The following is a 22,050-nucleotide window of genomic DNA, read 5'->3' as shown; positions in this document are numbered from 1 at the left end:
CGTGGCCTAGAAATCTGCATTTTTAACTAACACTCCAGGTGATTTTCATCATCAGGCAAGATTTGCATGTGGCATTTGTCAGTAGTGTCTAAGCTCTCAGAATCGTGTATAGACTTTTGTAAAACCTATAGATCTTGGAACCCCACTCCAAACCTACTGAATAAAGTCTCTTAAAGTGGGGCTCAAGAGTCTGCCTTATTAGCCACACCTCCCAGGGTATTCATACCAAGCAGACACACAGAGCTCCTCAGTGGCATTTGGGAAGTCCCACACACAAGAATGTCACTTTTATTGCCCTTTGGGTCTATGTCATGTGATCCTGTACTAAGTGAAGGTCTTTTGTAGAAGTCTTTAGTTAATTAAATAGAAGCCTCTGGAATGAGGTGCCAGAGGACCTGGTACACCCGGTAACTGAGTCTGCTTTCCTTTTTAGAATCTCCCTAAAGATGACTCTAAGAACTCTGAAGGGAGGGAGGTTCAAGAGGGAGGGGATATGGGGATATATGTATGCATGTGGCTGATTTACTTTGTTGTACAACAGAAACTAACACAGTATTGTGAAGCAATTATACTCCAATAAAGAGCTATTAAAAAAAACTATAATTTATTATATTTCTTAAATACACTGATGCATCTTAGTTCTTACATATGTTAAAATTGTATTTCCTTCTTGCTGCCAAAAAAAAAAGTGTGTGGGGGCTTCCCTGGTGGCGCAGTGGTTGAGAGTCCGCCTGCCGATGCAGGGGACACGGGTTCGTGCCCCGGTCTGGGAAGATCCCACATGCCGCGGAGCGGCTGGGCCCGTGAGCCATGGCCGCTGAGCCTGCGCATCCGGAGCCTGTGCTCCGCAGCGGGAGAGGCCACAACAGTGAGAGGCCCGCATACCGCAAAAAAAAAGTGTCTGTTCTCATGACAAGGCATGTTTCTAAAATCACCCTCTTTCTCTCCCCTCAGTAGTTGTTATATTCACACTTTGGATGAAGAACCTAAGATAAAGTTCTAATTTGGGTTAATAGGATAATTACCACGTGACAAAGCAATGCCAAATAATGTGAGGAACTGCTTTGTGAGAGATTTCTTAGTCTGACAAAGGTTTGTTTTCAGGTATGCAACCTGAATTTCCAACTTCAGAATTATTTCCCAGGCTTCTGATGAAATTTATATTTAAACATATGATGCAACCTTGCCATTTTAAGAGTCAAGTTTGAACTCTCTAGTGGAATCTTTCTATCATTCCTCAGGCTTTGCTGAGGCAGCTGAATTACCACCTCAACCTTGTTGATACCCCCAAGTGCAGCTTCCCGAAAATAAGGAGGGAGAATCTCGAATCTGCGAGTGGGAGAAATGCATCCCGCCTCTAGGGCTCACGCCTCTGTTCACCAGGACACCCTGCACGCTCTCTGGTGATTGTCAGTTTATGTGTTTCTCACCCCTATTAAGCTGTGAGCTCCATCAACATCAAGGGCTGTGCAGTCATTCTTTGAAAATAATGACAGAACATCTTCAACAACTAACAGCTTTGGAGCCATTAGGGCACCACAGGTGCTGTGCTGGCATCTATTAGTCACGTTTCAGGGAAAAGAGAAGGTGACAGAAGAAGGTAAAGAAATTTGCCAGAGTCAATGCATAGTAAGTGGCAGACCCTGGGATTCTAATTCTAAACTGACTGCAAAGCCTGAGGGATCACCTTTTCTTCTGTATCACCACTACCTGACCCAGAGTAGGTACACAGTAGGTATTAAACACACTGAATTATCGAGGAGCTGCCCTCTGCTGGATACTGTGCTCAGCTAGTCACAGACACTATTAACACCCAGAATCTAACCACCCCACTTCTGTGTGGGGCTTGCCTGTGAAGACGGTGGCCACTCTGAGATAGCTGTAGGGTAAACTGGCTCTGACCCATTTGGGACTGGCTCACATTTCAGTAAAACTCAAGGCTTCTGTTACCTGAATGAATCCTTTCTTTTTCTCTTCTCTCCCAATTTCCCTACTCTCCACCTTATTATGGGCTCTTTTCCATCTACTTAAACACTTTTCCCTCCCTACTGGAGTCTCCTCGGGATGCATGAAACATATACTGGGCACCTACCACCTGCTTTGTACCTAGCACTGTTCTCGCTTCAGCCCTATGTGGTCCCATGTCCACCACCCACCTCTCTGGGTTCTTTCCCAGCCACTATGAAGAGGGGTGCTTGTGCTGCCCAGGGTCACAGCCTCCTTTTACCTCTTACTATTTTATGACCTGGGGCAAGATGCTTAACCCAACTGTGCCTCAGTTTTCTCATCTTTACTAATGGGATGATAATAACACTGCTTACTTCATCAGCTTGGGGGAAAGTTAAATGAATTAATATCTGTAATGAACTTATAAAAGTCCTTGGTTTGTAATAAGAGCACCAACAACATTGGCACATTGACCTACTCTAATGCCCTTCTCTTAACGGACCTCAATTTGGGATGCCTGGTATTCTGTGTCCTCTGTAGACTGTCATTCCTTTCTGCTCCCCCTTTCTGACTCATTCCTCAGGGTTGTATTCCATTTACTTTTTAATTTTCTTCTCTGCCTCTCTTTCACATTTCCTCTGAGTTCTACCTGAGACCACACAAGGATGTATTTATATGTATTTGTGCTTCTGTATACACAGTCATCAGACCAGTGGAAAAGTAAAAGGTTCAGACAATTTCATGGCTTGCTCTTTTTAACAAAACAGATTTTGAGACTGAATTAAGAGAATCAATGACCTGTAGGCACAGTCTCATAAAAAAAATTATAGTTTCACCCAAGTGAATTTGTTTAGGGGTGTGTGTGTGTGTTTCTGTGTGTTGCAAGGCTGATGTATGCCCGTATTGCAAACAAAGACCAAGTCTGCTGGTCCTTAATAAATCTTGGTAGGAAAGATATTCAACATCTCGAAGCCTCAGCTGTCATATCTGAACAGCAGGGATAGGTGGGTCTCCTACATGATGGTGTTTGGGGAATGCCTTGTTACTGTTAAAGGTTTAATGCAATTGGAGGGAAGTGCTAAGAAGAGGTTTTACAATCTATTTCCTTCCTTTTTAAGTGGGTTTTAACCATGAATCTATAGAAACTACCATCTTTACCCTAGAGACCATGTCTTTGTAGCCATGTGGTAATGTCTGTGTGTGTGTGTATGTGTGTGTGTTCTTCTATATTCCTTGTCTACACAGTTTTATGTCTCTCTCCTGGGGAACAATCTGTAATTTGAAATGCTGAATGAATACCATGAGTCATGGGGAGGACATTTGAACACATGAAACCCATGACATTGTCACCAAGTATTCTGCAGGAGTTGGGACTCAGGCTCAAACTGATGATGATATACATGATGAAATGTTAAAGAAGATGAGACACAGAAAAGAAAAGTAAATTTCTGGTATCCTTTATCAGTTATGAAATGATTGAATCTTTTAGACAATAAGTAAGAATCAAGTTGGGAAAAGACTGGAGAAGACACTGTAATATCACACACTATTTCTTGTATAAATCTTTGTGAAATTTTTTCCTTTTTTAAAAAAAAGAAAGCTCAAAGATTAGTATCCTAAGGCTACAAATGCTCCTAAAAATCTTGCCATCCAGACCATTCCATACCTTCTCTATGTTACCTAAAAAGCTGTGGCTGCAGGAATGGGAAGGTTTGGAGGCTGGTAATAGAATGAAGTTATGTGTAAGTTAAATGTCTTCATTTAAGCATCTCAGCATCTATTCAATCAACTTGTAACAATAGTTCTTAAAGTTCTACCTCTCCTATTGTGGTTCAGGTGGATTCCTGTCACCATACAGGTGAGTTTCCCTAACCAAATACCTGCTCTGAGTCCATAATTCCTAGTATATGAGGTGGAAGAAATAAGGAGAGAATAGGGAGTCCAGAGTAGAGGCAGAAAAAGATAAGATTAAAAGAGGAATAAAAAGCATGGAGTATGCTAATATTAATTTAGTGTTTACTATGTCACAGACATCCATGCCAGGCACTTTATGTGATTCACCTTGTTCATTTTCACAGTGGCTGGTTATTGTTATTCCATTTTTAGAGAAGACTACATCAATTGCCTGACTTGGCAGGAGTGATGAGTGAATTCCCTCACCTAAGGAGTATAACTAGGTTCTTCCAGCTTCTTCTCATTCAGCATTTCTGCAGCACTGCACACAGGTAACCTCAGAAAGTTTAGCAAGCTTTCCCACATCACACAGTAAGGAAGAGTTGATATGGTTTGGAAATGAAATCTATACAGAAAACTTTAAATGCTCTATTGGCTACAGATCCCTGCTGCCATGAAGTCGTTTCTTTTGTCAGCATTAGGTAACATGTTCATTACTAGAGGAAGTTCATAAGATTGTGATTGTTTTGAAGTCCTGAGTCCAACTGATCTTGCATCTCAAACTCAGGTCACTCCTAGTAAGAATGTGAGCAAATCTGTGGGAGATAGGAAGATTTTCTTCTTAGTTCTCAGGTTATTTGGTTTATTTTAGATGACATATAATATTGATCCAATTCCAGATATTTTCCCAAACCTTTTCATGCTCAGGCATCCATTTGAAGGAGGCACTGTTCTGAAGGCACTTGTTGTTTGGTGGCACAAAGATTTAGAGGATCTTGCCAATGTATTATTCAAGCCATTTACCCACATTAATGTATTACTGACACACAAGCTTAACAAGTTTCTAAAAGAAACTGTTGCTTATGAATGGGAACAATACCATGGTGACACTCACATGATACATTACATAGAGCTATTCCTTATCCTCTGGAACATGGATCCAATTCCACTTCATCTGAGCCAGCCTCCCACCTGGTTCCCTGGTTCCCTTGCAGACAAGTGGGATTGGACAAAAGCCATTGTTTTGCTTGATAATCTCTGACCCATCTGACATTCATTCCATCAGTGACTCAGCCTTTCAACCACATACTCACACAATCACCAAATAGACACAAAGTGTCTATTTGTCTAACAATTCTGTTTTATGGAAAGTTCCACCCTGAATCAAGAAAGAAGAGTTGTGTATATATGTCCATGCTACTCTACACTACCAAACGTAAAATAGATAGCTAGTGGGAAGCAGCCGCATAGCACAGGGAGATCAGCTAGGTGGTTTGTGACCACCTAGAGGGGTGGGATAGGGAGGGTGGGAGCGAGGGAGACGCAAGAGGGAGGAGATATGGGAACATATGTATAACTGATTCACTTTGTTATAAAGCAGAAACTAACACACCATTGTAAAGCAATTATACTCCAATAAAGATGTTAAAAAAAAAAAGAAAGAAGAGTTGATAACAAATTGCAAATGACACACTATGCTGATGAAAACACTTATTGACACCAACAAACTAGTCATTCATGTTCAAAGGTTTATCCTTTCAGATTTTACAAATACTGAGATGTGCAGACACTCTCTCAGATGTTTCCAATCAGTATTAGCATGCAGAGGGACCAACTCAATATCTGAAATACTGAAGAGAAATCTACAGCTGTCTGCATGGAATATTTAGTTTTTTAGAAAATCTCCCTCTTTCCCTTATTTATAATTCTAAAATTTGGAACACATAACAACCTTTTTAAGGTAGGAAAAAAATCTATTACTTCAGCATTCTGAAATAATCCCTTTCAATATTTTGGTCTTTAACTTTTCAATCTTCCCTGTGAAAAAATTTTAAATTATATATAAATGTATAGATGCATACAGGTAGAAATCTACACACATATTTTCTACCAAAAAAAAAAAATAGTAAGCACAGTATGTAATAGTCACATATTCACTTAGCAAGTCTATTATGAGCATTTTGTATGCCAATGAATATTTTTCTATAATATTATTTTTAGCAGCAGCACATCCATTGCATGAATATACCATAGTTTACTTAGACAATCCTATTCTTGAACATTTAATTTGATTCTAAATTTCTGTAAATTGTAAATTATACTATTATTATCAGTCAGCTATTGTTAAAATAATACTGGATAACAAACCACTGCAGAGCTCAGGGGCTTAAAATAATCTTTATATTCACAGATCTACTGGTTGGCCATGGTGGCAGCTCTGGTTCCCTTTGCAAATCTGCAGTTCAGCATCTTCTCCATGAGTCTCATCTTCCTTGAATCATCAGGCTAACTGGGGCATGTGATTTCCACAGCAATAGTAGAGATAAGCCCCACTTGGCAAACATATTCCAAACCCTTGTTGACATTACATCTGCCTATAAACAATTGTTCAAAGCAAATCACATAGTCAAGTTCAAAGCTTAAAGTATATTTCACCTTTGTTAATAGAAACCTTAAGAGAACATGGAAAAAGGCGTGGAAGCTGAAAGGGGTGAAGAATTTGAGAAATAGTGCACATTACCACGATTATTACTAACATTCTAATATATGCAAAATGATAGATAATCTTGAAATGTTTGTTTAAGATTATTTTATGAAAGTGAGGTTGGACAATATAATTCATTTTCTGTGTGCCCACATCACGTGCTTCAGGTATAAAAACCTGCTGTACACTTAAGATCCTCTCTAAGGATTTGATTCAGGCTGTCTCAGAATTGATGATACTGGTTTCTCTATTCTTGATCTGCTGGTTGGTGCTGCATCTCAGGGACCATTTTGCTTCTGTCTCTCCTGATTAATGACCTTGGATGATCTTGTTTTTTTCTTTGAGTAACATCATCACTATTATCTGGGACACATGTTTGATATTTGCCTTTCTGAACCAACCCAGGTGGCCTTGAGGGAAAGGCCATTGCCAGCATACCTGCTCCAGCCTTGCCAGCTCCCATTCTAACCTGAACTGGGAGAAGGAGATCAATCCTAGACCAGCGGTTTCATTCTTGAGAAGTGTATCTCCCTTCCTTATCAAGATTTGGCTTCCCTATTTTGCCAGCTATGGTGACTACCGTGGATGTCTCCATTTCTGTAGAGTATGGGGTGGGCGTTCCCTGAAAGCCTTTAAATGGGAAACTTGTTAAATCTTTACAATCTCTGTGGAGGAGGTAACGGATGTGTCACTTACAATTTTTTCTTCCTATGTCTTTAAAATACTAGATCTGTGGTTCTCAAATTTGAACATACATGATAATATCCTGGAGGGTTCTTAAAACTGGCTTTTTATCCCTACTCCCCAAATCATGGTTTAGTAATCTAAAATGATATCCAGAATTGTCAGTGTAAAGAGTTCTTTTGAAGCAGTAAAATTCAGATAGCATCTTAAGCAACATGTCCAAGACAGAGTTATTGTTGTTATTGCTTTTAATCTGATTGCATTTTTTAATGTGAAAAGATTTTTTTAATTCCTCAGTCAAAAAAAAAATTTAATTCCTGAATTCCACCCCCCAATTTTTTATTTACTTGGTTTTAGATGGGGCTGGAACGATAGTGTCCTTCAGAATGTCCCCCATAGGATTTTGATATGTAGACAGTAAGAGTTATGCTCCAGACCCTGAAAAGTTGACTGAGAACTGATGGGTATTGCTATTTGGCCATCCATAGGCACATTCACATGTACACACGTGTATCCTCTGGACATTCTTTTTTGTTTGTCTTCTTTTTTCTCCAAGAAGAGAAAGTCCTGTCGTTAACTACAACACTAGCTTTGTGTAAGAACTTTTGTGAGGGAGAATTTGTGATATTAAAATTGCTCCTTGGAAATTCTGGCTTCAGCTCTGACATGTAAAGAGCTTAAAAGTTATCTTTCCCATTCTTCCAATAAGGAAAAGGTGGAAAAACTGCAAAGCAATGACTTTTCTTAGACCTCTCAGAGAACGGAGGTTTTGCAGGATAAACTACTACATTGAAATCTGGAGAGACAGGGCGCATCCAGAGAGATAGAGCCACTGAGATCTACTTGCTGGAAGCAGCAGCCACTGCGATCATAAACTAGTAGGAACACTGGGCAGAACAGTTATGTAGCAGGGCCTAGAGAGGCCTGCTTGCAAGGTTGGTGCCTGGCAACTTCGACTTTAGGAGGGTTCCCATGATTCACAGAACAGTGCTCACTCACTGTGCCTAGGCTGCTTATATAAACCATGTGGTTTAGCTGACACCTGTTTTCCATCTGGGAGATTGGAATTTTGGTATGTGCCAGGCAGAGCGTGGCCTCAGTAAAAACCTTGGGCACTAAGTCTCTAAGGAGCTTCCCTGAGAGGCAACATTTAATATGCATTGTCACAACTCATAGCTGTTAAGAATGAAGAGCATCCTCTGTGTGCCTCCTCTGGGACAGGACTGGGGGAAGCTTGTGCCTGGTTTCCTCCAAATTTCACACATGCACATTTTTCCTTTCATGATTTTGCTTTCTGTCACTTTACTGTAATAAATCCTAGCTGTATGGCGGTATTCTGAATCCTATGAGGCTTTCTACTAAATTATTGAACCTGGGGTAGTCATGGGGACCCTGGACAGAAACATTTAGGTAGCGAATTAGATAAGTTGCAGGAGGCTGTGTACGGATAAGCTTGAGAGTGAGAAAATCCTGAAGACCATTGTTTTGGGCTGGCGGGGTGGGGGGGTAAGCTCATATTCATGGGCTTTATCTCCATGAACCATAGGGACTCCACCCAGTTCTCCTGGTGAACTTCTCTGTTTGTTTTGTTTTGTTTAACATCTTTTTTGGACTATAATTGCTGTACAATGTTGTGTTAGTTTCTGCTGCATAACAAAGTGAATCAGCTATATGTACTCATATATCCCCATAACCCCTTGTTCTTGTGTCTCCCTCCCACCCTCCCTATCCCACCCCTCCAGGTGGTCACAAAGCACCAAGCTGATCTCCCTGTGCTATGTGGCTGCTTCCCACTAGCTATCTGTTTAAAATTTGGTAGTGTATATATGTCCATGCCTCTCTCTCACTTCATTCCAGCTTACCCTTCCCTGTCCCCAGGTCCTCAAGTCCATTCTCTACATCTGCATCTTTATTCCTGTCCTGCCCCTAGGTTCTTCAGAACCTTTCCTTTTTTCTTAGGTTCTGTATACATGCGTTGGCATACGGTATTTGTTTTTCTCTTTCTGACTTACCTCACTCTGTATGACAGAATCTAGGTCCATTCGCCTCACTAGAAATAACTCAATTTCGTTCCTTTTAATGGCTGAGTAATATTCCATTGTATACATGTGTCAAATCTTCGTTATCCATTCATCTGTCAATGGACACTTAGGTTGCTTCTATGTCCTGGCTATTGTAAATACAGCTACAATGAACACTGGGGTACATGACTCTTTTTGAATTATGGTTTTCTCAGGGTATATGCCCAGTAGTGAGATTGCTGGGTCGTATGGTAGTTCTATTTTCAGTTTTTTAAGGACCTCCATACTGTTCTCCATAGTGGCTATATCAATTTACATTCCCACCCACAGTGCAAGAGGGTTCGCTTTTCTCCACACCCTCTCCAGCATTGTTTGTAGATTTTTTGATGATGGCCATTCTGACCTGTGTGAGATTATATCTCATTATAGTTTTGATTTGCATTTCTCTAATGATTAATGATGTTGAGCATTCTTTCATGTGTATCTCTTCTTTGGAGAAATGTCTGTTTAGGTCTTCTGCCTATTTTTGGATTGGATTCTTTGTTTTTTGATATTGAGCTGCATGAGCTGCTTGTAAATTTTGGAGATTAATCCTTTGTCAGTTGCTTCATTTGCAAATATTTTCTCTCATTCTGAGGGTTGTTTTTTCGTCTTGGTTATGGTTTCCTTTGCTGTGCAAAAGCTTTTGAGTTTCATTAGGTCCCATTTGTTTATTTTGTTTTTATTTCCGTTTCTCTAGGAGGTGGGTCAAAAAGGATCTTGCTGTGATTTATGTCATAGAACGTTCTACCTATGTTTTCCTCTAATAATTTTATAGAGTCTGGCCTTACATTTCGGTCTTTATTCCATTTGGAGTTTATTTTTGTGTATGGTGTTAGGGAGTGTTCTAGTTTCATTCTTTTACATGTAGCTGTCCAGTTTCCCAGCACCACTTATTGAAGAGGCTGTCTTTTCTCCATTGTATATTCTTGCCTCCTTTATCAAAGATAAGGTGACCATATGTGCATGGGTTTATCTCTGAGTTTTTGATCCTGTTCCATTGATCTATATTCCTGTTTTTATGCCAGTACCATACTGTCTTGATTACTGTAGCTCTGTAATATGGTCAGAAGTCAGGGAACCTGATTCCCCCAGCTTCATTTTTCTTTCTCAAGGTTGTTTTGGCTATTCGAAGTTTTTGTGTTTCCATACAAATTGAGAATTTTTTTTGTCCTAGTTCTGTGAAAAATTCCATTGGTAGTTTGATAGGGATGCACTGAATCTGTAGATTGCTTTGGGTAGTATAGTCATTTTCACAATGTTGATTCTTCCAATCCAAGAACATGGTATCTCTCTCCATCTGTTTGTTTCAGCTTTAATTTCCTTCATCAGTGTCTTATAGTTTTCTGCATACAGGTCTTTTGTCTCTTTAGGTAGGTTTATCCCTAGGTATTTTATTCTTTCTGTTGCAATGGCAAATGGGAGTGTTTCCTTAATTTCACTTTCAGATTTTTCATCATTAGTGTTTAGGAATGCAAGAGATTTCTGTGCATTAATTTTGTATCCTGCTACTTTACCATTTTCATTGATTAGCTCATAGTTTTCTGGTAGCATCTTTAGGATTCTCTATGTATACTATCATGTCATTTGCACACAGTGACAGTTTTACTTCTTTTCCCACTTGGAATCCTTTTATTTCTTTTTCTTCTCTGATTGCTGTGGTTAAAACTTCCAAAACTATGTTGAATAATAGCAGTGAGAGTGGGCAACCTTGTCTTGTTCCTGATCTTAGTGGAAACGGTTTCAGTATTTTCACCACTGAGCATGACATTGGCTTTTGGTTTGTCATATGTGACCTTTATTATGATGAGGTAAGTTTGCTCTATACCTACTTTCTGGAAGGTTTTTTATCATAAATGGGTGTTGAATTTTGTCAAAAGCTTTCTCTGCATCTATTGAGATAATCACATGATTTTTATCCTTCATTATGCTAATATGGAGTACCACACTGATTTATTTGCATATATTGAAGAATCCTTGCATTCCTGGGATAAACCCCGCTTGATCATGGCATATGATCCATTTAATGTGCTGTTGGATTCTGTTTGCTAGTATTTTGCTGAGGATTTTTGCATCTATGTTCATCAGTGATATTGGCCTGTAGTTTTCTTTTTTTGTGACACCTTTGTCTGGTTTTGGTATCAGGGTGATGGTGGCCTCGTAGAATGAGTTTGGGAGTGTTTTTCCATCTGCTATATTTTGGAAGAGTTTGAGAAGGATAGGTGTTAGCTCTTCTCTAAATGTTTGTTAGAATTCCCCTGTGAAGCCATCTGGCCCTGGGCTCTTCTTTGTTGGAAGATTTTTTTTTTTTTTTTTTTGCAGTACGCGGGCCTCTCACCGCTGTGGCCCCTCCCGCTGCAGAGCACAGGCTCTGGACGTGCAGGCTCAGCGGCCATGGCTCACAGGCCCAGCCACTCCACGGCACACGGGATCCTCCCAGACCAGGGCACGAACCCGTGTCCCCTGCATCGGCAGGCAGACTCTCAACCACTGTGCCACCAGGGAAGCCCTGTTGGAAGATTTTTAATCACAGTCTCAATTTCAGTGCTTGTGATTGGTCTGTTTCTATTTCCTATTTCTTCCTGGCTCAGTCTTGGAAGGTTGTGCTTTTCTAAGAATTTGTGCATTCCATCCACGTTGTCTGTTGTGCTTGTAGTAATCTCTCATAATCCTTTGTATTTCTGCAGTGTGAGTTGTTACTTCCCCTTTTTCATTTCTAATTCTTGATTTGAGTTTTCTCCCTTTTTTTCTTGAGGAGTCTGGCTAATGGTTTATCAATTTTGTTTATCTTCTCAAATAACCAGCTTTTAGTTAATATATTGATCTTTGCTATTGTTTCCTTCATTTCTTTTTCATTTATTTCTGATCTGATCTTTATGATTTCTTTCCTTCTGCTAACTTTGGGGTTTTTTTTTTCTTCTTTCTCTAATTGCTTTAGGTGTAAGGTTAGGCTGTTTATTTGAGATGTTTCTTGTTTCTTGAGGTAAGATTGTATTGCTCTGAACTTCCCTCTTGGAGCTGTTTTTGCTGCATCCCATAGGTTTTGGGTTGTCACGTTTTCATTGTCACTTGTTTCTAGGTATTTTTTGATTTCCTCTTTGATTTCTTCAGTTATCTCTTGGTTATTTAGTAGTGTACTGTTTAGCCTCCATGTGTTCGTATTTTTTACAGTTTTTTTCCTGTAATTGATATCTAGTCTCATACTGTTGTGGTCAGAAAAGATACTTGGTATGATTTCAATTTTCTTAAATTTACCAGGCTTTATTTGTGGCCCAGGATATGATCTGTCCTGGAGAATGTTTCTTGAGCATTTGAGAAGAAAGTGTATTGTACTGTTTTTGTATGGAATGTCCTAAAAATATCAGTTAAATTATCTTGTTTAATGTGTCTTTATAGCAGTGCTTCCTTATTTTCATTTTGGGTGATGATATGTCCATTGGTGAAAGTGGGGTGTTAAACTCTGCTACTATTATTGTGTTACTGTCAATTTCCCCTTTTATGGCTGTTAGCATGTGCCTTATGTATTGAGGTGCTCCTATGTTGGGTGCATAAGTATTTATAATTGTTGTATCTTCTTCTTGGATTGATCCCTTGATCATTATGTAGTGTCCTTCTTTGTCTCTTGTAATAGTCTTTATTTTAATGTTTATTTTGTCTGATATGAGAATTGCTACTCCAGCTTTCTTTTGATTCCCATTTGCATGGAATATCTTTTTCTATCCCCTCACTTTCAGTCTGTATGTGTCCCTAGGTCTGAAGTGGATCTCTTGCAGACAGCATATATACAGGTCTTGTTTTTGTATCCATTCACTCCCAGTCTATGTCTTTTGTTTGGAGCAATTAATCCATTTACACTTAAGGTAATACTAGATATGTGTGTTCCTATTACCATTTTCTTAATTGTTTTGGGTTTGTTTTTGTAGATCTTTTCCTTCTCTTGTGTTTCCTGCCTAGAGAGGTTCCTTTAACATTTGCTGTAAAGGTGGTTTGGTAGTGCTGAATTCTCTTAGCTTTAGCTTGTATGTATAGGTTTTAATTTCTCCGTCAAATCTGATGAGATCCTTGCTGGGTAGAGTATTCTTGGTTGTAAGTTTTTCCCTTTCATCACTTTAAATATGTCCTGCCACTCCCTTCTGGTTTGCAGAGTTTCTGCTGAAAGATCAGCTGTTAACCTTATGGGGATCCCCTTGTATGTTATTTGTTGCTTTACCCTTGCTGCTTTTAATATTTTTTCTTTGTATTTAGTTTTTGATAGTTTGATTTATATGTGTCTTGGTGTGTTTCTCCTTGGATTTATCCTGTATGGGGCTCTTTGAGCTTCCTGGACTTGACTATTTCCTTTCCCATATTAGGGAAGTTTTCAACTATAATCTCTTCAAATATTTTCTCAGTCCCTTTCTTTTTCTCTTCTTCTTCTGGGACCCCTATAATTTTTGTATGTTGGTGTGTTTAATGTTGTCCCAGAGGTCTCTGAGACTGTCCTCAATTCTTCTCATTCTTTTTTCTTATTCTGCTCTGCAGTAGTTATTTCCACTCTTTTATCTTCCAGGTCACTTATCCGTTCTTCTGCCTCAGGTATCCTGCTCTTGATTCCTTCTAGAGAATTTTTAATTTCATTTATTGTGGTGTTCATGATTGTTTGTTTGCTCTTTATTTCTTCTAAGTCCTTGTTACAGGTTTCTTGTATTTCCTCCATTCTATTTTCAAGATTGTGGATCATCTTTACTATCATTTCTCTGAATTCTTTTTCAGGTAGGCTGCCTATTGCCTCTTCATTTGTTTGGTCTGGTGGGTTTTTACCTTGCTCCTTCATCTGCTGCATATTTCTCTGGTCCTCATTTTGTTTACCTTACTGTGTTTGGGGTCTCCTTTTTGCAGGCTTCAGGTTCATAGTTCCCATTGTTTTTGGTGTCTGCCCCCCAGTGACTGAGGTTGTTTCAGTGGGCTTTGTAGGCTTCCTGGTGGAGGGCACTGGTGCCTGTGTTCTGGCAGGTGGGGCAGGATCTTGTCTTTCTGATGGGCAGGGCTGCATCTGGTGGTGTTTTTTAGGGTGTGTGTGAACGTAGTATGATTTTAGGCAGCCTCTCTGCTAATGAGTGAGGTTGTGTTCCTGTCTTGCTAGTTGTTTGGCATGGGGCATCCAGCATTGGAGTCTGCTGGCCGTTGAGTGGAGATGGGTCTTAGCATTGAGACACAGATCTCTGTGAGAGCTCTCGCCAACTGATATTATGTGGGGCTGGGGGGGGGGGGTCTCTGGTGGTCAAATGTCCTGAACTCGGCTCTCCCACCTCAGAGGCTCAAGCCTGACACCAGGGAAGAGCACCAAGACCCTGTCAGCCACACGGCTGGATCTACATAATAGAAAGGACTTATTCAGAACTAAAAGCCTCGCTGTTGGCCTCCTGGCTGGGTCTCTGCAACACGTAATCCCTTACGTCATAAGCTGATGGCAGGTCCAAAGCATTGCTCTCCTCTGACTGGCTTCCTGGAGTGGCTTCCTGAGTTGCCATAGTCTGCCCCACCACAGCAGCCACCTTGAACCAGAAGCCATGGTGAAGTTTTTAGAAAGATTATTTCCTTGTTTTGGCAGGGAAACGGGAAGAGTAAACACTGTGAAATAAACTCAGAGATTTCTATTTAACAAAATCCCACTCTCCAGGGGACAGGTCTTTGCTAAAGGCTTATACCAGGAAGAAAATTCCTTCTATTCCAGTCCCCTTCAAGTTTCCAATCTTACCTAAGAGGGGAAAAATCCAATAGGGGGTCAGAGTTTCAAGGAAATAGGTTGAGAACAATGCACCCATTGAAGGATTTGGGGATATACAAATATCAAATCATTATGTTCTACACCTGAAATTAATATGTTATATGACAATTATACCTCAATAAAAAATTAATTAAAAATGGATCATATACTTAAATGTAAAATGCAAAAATATAAAATTTCTTTAAGAAAACATAGGAGAAAATCTACATAATTTTCAGTTTGCTGATTGATAGGTTTTCAAATATAAGCCAATATCATGACTCATGAAAGAAAAAACTAATACATTGGATTTTATGAGAATTATAAACTCCTGCTCTGGGAAAGACACTCTTAATAGAATGAAAAGACAGGCACTACGTTGGGAGGAAATATGTGCAAAATACTTATATGATAAAGGACTTGTATCCAAAATATACAAAAAACTCTAAAGACTCAATAAGAAGAAAACAAATATTCCAGTTAAAAAATGTGCAAGATATTTGAATAGATACCTCACCAAAGAAAATATACAGGTGGCAAAGAAACATATGTAAAGCTGCTTAATATCGTTTGTCATTAGGAACATGGAAAAACAACAAGATGTCACTACATGCTTAGTAGAATGGCTAAATTTTTTTAAAAAATGCTATACCTAGAGTCTGTCATACAGAGTGAAGTAAGTCAGAAAGAGAGAGACAAATACCGTATGCTAACACATATATATGGAATTTAAGAAAAAAAAATGTCACGAAGAACCTAGGGGTAAGACAGGAATAAAGACACAGACCTACTAGAGAATGGACTTGAGGATATGGGGAGGGGGAAGGGTAAGCTGTGACAAAGCGAGAGAGAGGCATGGACATATATACACTACCAAACGTAAGGTAGATAGCTAGTGGGAAGCAGCTGCATAGCACAGGGAGATCAGCTCCGTGCTTTGTGATCGCCTGGAGGGGTGGGATAGGGAGGGTGGGAGGGCGGGAGACCCAAAAGGGAAGAGATATGGGATCATATGTATATATATTACTGATTCATTTTGTTGTAAAGCAGAAACTAACACACCATTGTAAAGCAATTATACTCCAATAAAGATGTTTAAAAAAAAAATGCTATACTGACTACTGGTGAGGATGCAGAGCCATAGGAACTCTCATTCATTGTTGGTTCAAATACAAAACAGTACAGTCTCTCTGGCAGACAGTTTGACAGTTTCTTACAAAGCTAAAACATAGTTTTACCTTATGATCCAACATTTGCACACCTAGGTATTTGCTCAATTGATTTGAAATTTTACATTCACATAACTCCTGCATGCGTATGTTTTTAGAAGCTTTATTTATAATGACCAAAAACTGAAAGCAGCCAAGATGCTCTTTAATAAGTGAGTGAATAATTAAATTGTGTTATAATCACAGAATGAAATATTATTCAATATTATAAAGGTATATAGACAAAAAAAATCCACAAAATAAGCAAAAAAACAAGCAAACAAAAAAACCCCAAAACACAAGGTTAAACTTTAAATGCATATTACTAAGTGAAAGAAGCCAGTCTGAAAAGGTTAAATATTATATGATTCCCCTTGTGTGACATTGTTTAAAAAGTAATATTACAAAGACAGTAAATAGATAACTAGTTGCAAGGGATACCACGCAAAGAGAGAGTGAATATTAATATATGAAAAGTGAAAAAGTATCTAAAAAAGCACTTAGGAGTTTGGGAGATCCAAGGATGGAAAGCAGGCAGTGAGGTTGTGTGAAACAACCTTACTGAATGAGGTTCAAGAAAATGTCTTAAGCTATGTAATTTGGGAAATGAGTGGAGTCTGTAAGACTAAAAGCAAAAGGATCTCTTCCTAGTAATGCAGCTATTGCCTATGGAAATGTGGGTTAATAATTCTGAAACTGCTATAGATATAAATCTGCATTTAACAATTAAATAAATGGATGACTGAACAAGGGGATGAGGATAGAATGATCTATGTGGTAATATTAACCTTGGAGATATCAGTAAGCGCTCATATTTAGCTTACAGGCATGGTTACATATTGAAATATTTATAGATATGTGTGCATATATAGGTTAGTATACACTCCTGTATTTCTTTACTCTGTCAGCTGAGAAGGCCTAGAAGTCATAACACTACAGTAGCAACAAACACCCAGCACTACGATCTTGGTTTCTAATTCCATTCTCCGATTAAAGGATGTGGACATCTTGGAGAAGTGGTCAATTCTAGGAGTAGGACTGAAACTATGGAAGATGAACATGGAGAACCTGTAGTGCTGGTAAGTAAGCAGTTGCTAAAAGCAATTAAAGGGATTGGTTCAAGATGGCAGAGTAGAAGGATGTGCGCTCACTCCCTCTGCGAGAGCACCGGAATCACAACTAACTGCTGAACAATCATCAACAGGAAGACACTGGAACTCACCAAAAAAGATAGATACCCCACATCCAAAGACAAAGGAGAAGCCATAGTGAGACAGTGGGAGGGGCGCAATCACAATAAAATCAATTCCCATAACTGCCGGGTGGGTGACTCACAAACTGGAGAACACTTATACCACAGAAGTCCACCCACTGGTGTGAAGGTTCTGAGCCCCACGTCAGGCTTCCCAACCTGGGGGTCTGGCAACGGCAGGAGGAATTCCTAGAGAATCAGACTTTGAAGGCTAGTGGTATTTGATTGCAGGACTTTGACAAGACTAGGGGAAAAAGAGACTCCACTATTGGAGGGCACACACAAAGTAGTGCACGCATCAGGACCCAGGGAAAGGAGCAGTGACACCATAGGAGACTGGACCAGACCTACCTGCTAGTGTTGGAGGATCTCCTGCAGAGGCAGGGGGTGGCTGTGGCTCACCATGGGGACAAGGACACTGCCAACAGAAGTTCTGGGAAGTACTCCTTGGTGTGAGCTCTCCCAGAGTCTGCTATTAGCCTCACCAAAGAGCCAAGGTAGGCTCGAGTGTCGGGTTGCTTCAGGCCAAGCATCCAACAGGGAGGAAACCCAGCCCCACCCATCAGCAGACAAGCAAATTAAAGTTTTTACTGAGCTCTACCCACAAGAGCAACACCCAGCTCTACCTACCACCAGTCCCTCCCATCAAGAAACTTGCACAAGCCTCTCAGATGGCCTCATCCACCAGAGGGCAGACAGCAGAATCAAGAAGAACTACAGTCCCGCAGCCTGTGGAACAAAAACTGCATTAACAGAAAGACAGACAAGATGAAAAGGCAGAGGGCTATGTAGCAGATGAAGAAACAAGATAAAACCCCAGAAAAACAATTAAACGAAGTGGATATAGGAAACCTTCCAGGAAAAGAAATCAGAATAATGATAGTGAAGATGATCCAGGACCTCAGAAAAACAATGCAGGCAAAGATCTAGAAGATGCAAGAAATGTTTAACAAAGACCTAGAAGAATTAAAGAACAAACAAACAGAGATGAACAATACAATAACTGAAATGAAAACTACAGTAGAAGGAATCAATAGCAGAATAACTGAGGCAGAAGAACAGATAAGTGACCTGGAAGACAGAATGGTGGAATTCACTGTCACGGAAGAGAATGAAGTAAGAAGAATGAAAAGAAATGAGGACAGCCTAAGAGACCTCTGGGACAACATTAAACACAACAACATTCGCATTATAGGGGTCCCAGAAGGAGAAGAGAAAGAGAAAAGGACCCGAGAAAATATTTGAAGAGATTACAGTCGAAAATTTCCCTAACATGGGAAAGGCAATAGCCACCCAAGTCCAAGAAGCGCAGAGAGTCCCAGGCAGGATAAACGGAAAGAGAAACACGATGAGACACACAGTAATCAAACTGACAAAAATTAAAGACAAAGGAATTTATTACAAGAAACAAGGGGAAAATAACATAAGGGAACTCCCATAAGGTTAACAGCTGATTTCTCAGTAGAAACTGTACAGGCCAGGAGGGAGTGGCATGATATATTTAAAATGATGAAAGGGAACAAACTACAACCAAGATTAGTCTACCTGGCAAGGATCCTATTCAAATTCGACAGAGAAATCAAAAGCTTTACAGACAAGCAAAAGCTAAGAGAATTCAGTACCACCAAACTAGCTCTACAACAAATGCTAAAGGAACTTCTCTAAGTGGGAAACACAGAGAAGAAAAGAACCTACAAAAACAAACCCATAAAAATGAAGAAAATGGTCAAAGGAACATACCTATCGATAATTACCCTAAACGTGAATGGATTAAATGCTCCAACCAAAAGATACAGGCTCACTGAATGGATACAAAAACAAGACCTGTATATATGCTGTCTACAAAAGACCCACTTCAGACCTAGGGATACATACAGGCTGAAAGTGAGGGGATGGAAAATGATATTCCATGCAAATGGAATTCAAAAGAAAGCTGGAGTAGCAAAACTCATATCAGACAAAATAGACTTTAATATAAAGACTATTACAAGAGACAAAGGACACTACATAATGATCAACGAATCAATCCAAAAAGAAGATATAACAATTGTAAATATTTATGCACCCAACATAGGAGCACCTCAATATATAAGGCAACTGCTAACAGCCATAAAAGGGAAAATAGACACTAACACAATCATACTAGGGGACTTTAACACCCCACTTTCACCAATGGACAGATCATCCAAAATGAAAATGAATAAGGAAACACAATGTTTAAATGACACATTAAACAAGTTGGACTTAATTGATATTCATAGGACATTCCATCCAAAAAACAGCAAATTACACTTTCTTCTCAAGTGCACATGGAACATTCTCCAGGATAGATCACATCCTGGATCACAAACCAAGCCTCAGTAAATTTATGAAAATTGAAATCATATCAAGCATCTTTTCTGACCACAACGTTATGAGAATAGAAATCAATTACAGGGAAAAAGCCTAAAAAACACAAACACATGCACACTAAACAATATGTTACTAAATAACCAAGAGATCACTGAAGAAATCAAATAGAAAATCAAAAAATACCTAGAGACAAATTACAATGAAAACATGATGATCCAAAACCCAAAGTTTATAGCAATAGAAGCCTACCTCAAGAACAGGAAAAATCTCAAACAATCTAACCTTACACATAAAGGAACTAGAGAAAGAAAAACATACAAAACCCAAAGTTAGTAGAAGGAAAGAAGTCATAAGTTTCAGAGCAGAAATAAATTAAATTGAAACAAAGAAAACAGTAGCAAAGATCAATAAGACTTAATGTTGGTTCTTTGAGAAGATAGGCAAAGTTGATAAACCATTAGCCAGACTCATCAAGAAAAAGAGGGAGAGGACTCAAATCAATAAAATTAGAAAGGAAAAATGAGAAGTTACAACAGACACCGCAGATATACAAAGCATCCTAAGACAGTACTGCAAGCAACTCTATGCCAATAAAATGGACAACCAGGAAGAAATGGACAAATTCTTAGAAAGGTTTAATCTTCCAAGACTGAACCAGGAAGAAATAGAAAATATGAACAGACCAAACACAAGTAATGAAATTGAAACTGTGATTAAAAATCTTCCAACAAACAAAAGTCCAGGACCAGATGGCTTCACAGGTGAATTCTATCAATCATTTAGAGAAGAGCTAACACCCATCCTTCTCAAACTGTTCCAAAAAATTGCAGAGGAAGGAACACTCCCAAACTCATTCTATGAGGCCACCATCACCCTGATACCAAAACCAGACAATAATACTACAAGAAAAGAAAATTACGGAACAATATCACTGATGAATATAGATGCAAAATTCCTCAACAAAACACTAGCAAACAGAATCCAACAACACATTAAAAGGATCATACACCAAGATTAGGTGGGATTTATCCCAGGGATGCAAGGATTCTTCAATATACACAAATCAATCAATGTGATACACCATATTAACACGTTGAAGAATAAAAACCCCATGATCATCTCAATAGATGCAGAAAAAGCTTTTGAAAATATTCCACACTGATTTATGATAAAAACTCTCCAGAAATGGGGCATAGAGGGAACCTGCCTCAACATAATAAAGGCCATATACAACAAACCCACAGCAAAATGATTTTCAATGGTGAAAAACTGAAAGCATTTCCTCTAAGATCAGGAACAAGACAAGGATGTCCACTCTCGCCACTATCATTCAACATAGATTCGGAAATCCTAGCCACAGCAATCAGAAGAAGAAGAAATAAAAGGAATACAAATTGAATAGAAAAAGTAAAACTGTCACTTTTTGCGGATGACATTGATACTACTATACATAGAGAATCTTAAAAATGCCACCAGAAAACTACTAGAGCTAATCAATGAATTTGGTAAAGTTGCAGAATACAAAATTAACACACAGAATTCTCTTGCATTCCTATACACTAATGACGAAAAATCTGAAAGAGAAATTAAGGAAACACTCCCATTTACCGTTGCAACAAAAACAACAAAATACCTAGGAATAAACTACCTAGGGAGACAAAAGACCTGTATGCAGAAAACTATAAGACACTGATGAAAGAAATTAAAGACGATACAAACAGATGGAGAGATATACCATGTTCTTAGATTGGAAGAATCAATATTTTGAAAATGACTGTACTACCCAAAGCAACCTACAGATTCAATACAATCTCTATCAAATTCCCAATGGCATTTTTTACAGAACTAGAAATAGAAATCTTAAAATTTGTATGGAGACACAAAAGACCCCGAATAGCCAAAGCAATTTTGAGGGAAAAAACGGATCTGGAGGAATCAGACTCCCTGACTTCAGACTATACTACAAAGCTACAGTAATCAAGACAATATGGTACTGACACAAAAACAGAAATATAGATCAATGGAACAGCATAGAAAGCCCGGAGATAAATCCACATACCTATGGTCAACTAACTTATGACAAAGGAGGCAAGGATATACAGTGGAGAAAAGAAAGTCTCTTCAATAGCTGGTGCTGGGAAAACTGGACAACTACCTGTAAATGAGTGAAATTAGAAAACTCCCTAACACCAAACACAAAAATAAACTCAAAATGGATTAAAGACCTAAATGTAAGACTGGACACTATCAAACTCTTAGAGGAAAATATAGGAAGAACACTCTTTGATATAAATCACAGCAAGATCGTTTTTGATCCAACTCCTAAAGTAATGGAAATAAAAACAAAAGTAAACACATGGGACCTAATGAAACTTAAAAGCTTTTGCAAAGCAAAGGAAACTACAAACAAGATGAAAAGACAA

General features: G+C 39.0%; 1 protein-coding gene across 1 annotated transcript; it reads right to left on the bottom strand.

Annotated features, from left to right (window-relative positions):
• Positions 1–14,438: 14,438 nt before the first annotated feature.
• On the bottom strand, positions 14,439–14,597 carry LOC105748833 (shieldin complex subunit 1-like). The gene has a single exon (XM_012538630.3). The coding sequence runs from the start codon at positions 14,577–14,579 to the stop codon at positions 14,439–14,441; it is 141 nt and encodes a 46-aa protein (XP_012394084.1). The 5' UTR covers positions 14,580–14,597.
• Between the last annotated feature and the right edge of the window lie 7,453 nt (positions 14,598–22,050).

The sequence above is a fragment of the Orcinus orca genome, chromosome 2 (genome assembly GCF_937001465.1).
Source record: "Orcinus orca chromosome 2, mOrcOrc1.1, whole genome shotgun sequence".
Taxonomy (NCBI): Eukaryota; Metazoa; Chordata; class Mammalia; order Artiodactyla; family Delphinidae; genus Orcinus; species Orcinus orca.
Note: the sequence above shows the minus strand (reverse complement) of the source record. Positions and strands in the feature narration are given on the sequence as shown.